The sequence below is a fragment of the Orcinus orca genome, chromosome 5 (genome assembly GCF_937001465.1).
Source record: "Orcinus orca chromosome 5, mOrcOrc1.1, whole genome shotgun sequence".
Classification (NCBI taxonomy): Eukaryota; Metazoa; Chordata; class Mammalia; order Artiodactyla; family Delphinidae; genus Orcinus; species Orcinus orca.
Window position 1 is genome coordinate 71,659,761 of NC_064563.1, and position 2,601 is coordinate 71,662,361.

Below are 2,601 nucleotides of genomic sequence, written 5' to 3' on the forward strand. Positions count from 1 at the left end.
TCCATAGAAGTCTTTTAAGATGCAATATTATTTCTTTCTCACAACAACCTTATGAATAAGTCTCTAACTTTATTCCATTTTTCAGATGATGAAAATGAGTCTCAGGGTGGTAAAGTATCTTGTAGAAGATTCAGCTAATAGTTACTAGCTGGGCCTCAGAGCCAAGTATTCTGCTTCCTGGACCCAGGCTCTTTATATAACACTAGATGCCTTTCTGGTTTCCTCAAGAAGACCTCTCAGAACTGCCTCAGAATCTTGGCAATGTCTCCCTCTGAACTGTACATTTTTTCCAAAGGTCTTCTCAGCAGGATCCTCTGGCTGCGTCTGAGACCAGAACACTCAATAGCACAGTTGCTTTCTCAAGGTCATCACCGCGTTCACCTCAGAGTCCTGTGTCACTCAGCACAACTTTGCCAAGGTCACGTGCTTGGTCCCCGAGACCCTTATTGTTGTGACTATCTCACTTTCCCACCCCTTGCATACACAAGCTGCATGGCTGGACTGCTACATCTCATAGTCTGGAAAATTTTAAGATAGTTCTAAATTTAGCCTAACATTTATATTTCTTTTTGTATACCTTAAAAATGTTACTGCATCTGTTAAACAGCTTTCTGGAGCCCAACTTCAAATCAGGAATACTTGGAAACTGAAGAAATATTTACACTGCTCCCGAATCAGTTGTGAAAACAGCAGCATATAATCAGTTGTTATTTATAGAAGCTTTATAGATATTACCAGATGCTATAGAGTTCCCCAGAGAATACTGGCTCTTGCTCTGGTGTCGTTAGTAAAGACTCATAACCTACATCGGGAGACCTGTCTATTAAGTTCAGTAAGCTCTTACCTCTAGTATTTAAGACCCACAACCATACTGCTTAAATGTAGTTTTCGGTTTCCTCTTGCATTAGATTTCAAGGCTCCAGCTAATACGGATTATTTGCTTTCTTGAACATGCCTTTTGTGTTCACATTTCATGACTTTTACTCGTGCTGATCCTTTGACCCGGCAGAATAATAGTCCAGTTATTATGGAAAGCCTACATCTGCACAAGCATCTCCATATATATTATGTTTTATGGTCTTTACAATAGCCCATTGCCATTTTACAAGTGAAGAAAATGAAAATTTGGGAGGGAAATGCTTTGGTTTTTTTTTATCCAACAAGAAGCCATAACTTTATTAATGATAGAAACAGTACAAATTTCAAATCCAGCTGCAGTTACTCTTTTGAAACACCAAAAAAAGGTCCTCTTTTCAAGATGGTTACATTGTTAATTCCATAATAGCATTTACAATATCATTACTGTTGTTCTTCAGGGCTCAGACTGCCTTTGCTCTCGACACATTTGTTTGTGACATGACCAATTCTATGTCCTTAACTTCCACACCTGTTTCATCAACCTCTTCCTCTTCACTCTCCTCTTGTACAGTTGGAGTCTGTGTGTTTTCTTGAATGTTTGAGACAGCTTCACCCTGAACTTTGAATTTCTCAGCAGCTGCTAACTGTGCTTGCTGAGATAAATCCTCGATCTTGGCTTCCCCAAAAACTATGTAGGTATCTGAAGCTGGGCTCTTGTATGCATCTGGTTTTGTGATGACAAAAAGGATATTCTTAGATTTCCGGATAGTGACTCTAGTAACCCCTGTAACCTGTCGAAGACCCAGTTCGGACATAGCCTTCCGTGCCTTCTTTTCACTCCGGCTCTGTTTTGCTTTACTGACTGGTTCTTCATCGATTTCAGCTGCCGCTGCCAGCTGGGCTTGTTGTGTGGTTGCCTGTGTAGAATCCTGTTCCTCAAGCTCTGGTACTGATTCATCACTATCAGATTCTGTTCCAGACCCTGTCTCAGCCTGGGGCTGTGGCAACTCCTGCTCTGTAGCAGGGACGGTTTCTGTGGCTTCACCGGGCATTTTGTGCGGGGAACGCGGAACCAAGATGGCGGCAGAAAGAGAGCTAGCGAGAGCGTGACCTGCCGGGAAATGCTTTGTTGAATGTCTTACTCTTGAAATCTAGGCTTCAAAGCTTCACCATGCCAGACTGCCTTTCCTGGTACAATTTAATTAAAATTCAGAGAAAGGTACTTTCAAAAAATATAACCACATATTTATGATGTGGTTTAATAAAATTATATATTAACAAACTGATATAAATGACATTGGGATAAAAGAGTAAAGAAAATAAAAGAATTTAGACTTAAAAACAGCAAAAAATTGAGAGACGCATCCTTCACACATAGTATTCCCTCAGAGTAGAACATTCTTTCCCCTTGTCTTTTTCTAATTCTTACTCATCAGTGAGATCTTAGCTTAAGTGTCACTTCCTGTAGGGAGCTTTTTCTGACTTGCCCTTTGGAGACTGGGATAAATGGTCTTGCCATGGGACCCTGTGGCCCTGTGATTTCTCGATCATAGCAGTTAACACATTGTTATTCCTTGTTTAATTTTCTATTTTGCTATTAGATTGAAAGCTCCATAAGGGACAAAGTCTGTACTATCTCTTCTTTACTCTAATGTATAGCAGCACCATACATATCTCCTGGAACATGGTAGCCACTTATATTTGATGAATGAAAGAAAGAAGAGAGAGACAGAGAGAGAGAAA

The 2,601-nt window shown here is 40.2% G+C and overlaps 1 protein-coding gene across 1 annotated transcript; it reads right to left on the reverse strand.

Annotated features, from left to right (window-relative positions):
- Positions 1–1,140: 1,140 nt before the first annotated feature.
- Positions 1,141–1,970, reverse strand: LOC101289265 (nascent polypeptide-associated complex subunit alpha-like). The gene has a single exon (XM_033403250.2). The coding sequence runs from the start codon at positions 1,908–1,910 to the stop codon at positions 1,320–1,322; it is 591 nt and encodes a 196-aa protein (XP_033259141.1). The 5' UTR covers positions 1,911–1,970; the 3' UTR covers positions 1,141–1,319.
- Between the last annotated feature and the right edge of the window lie 631 nt (positions 1,971–2,601).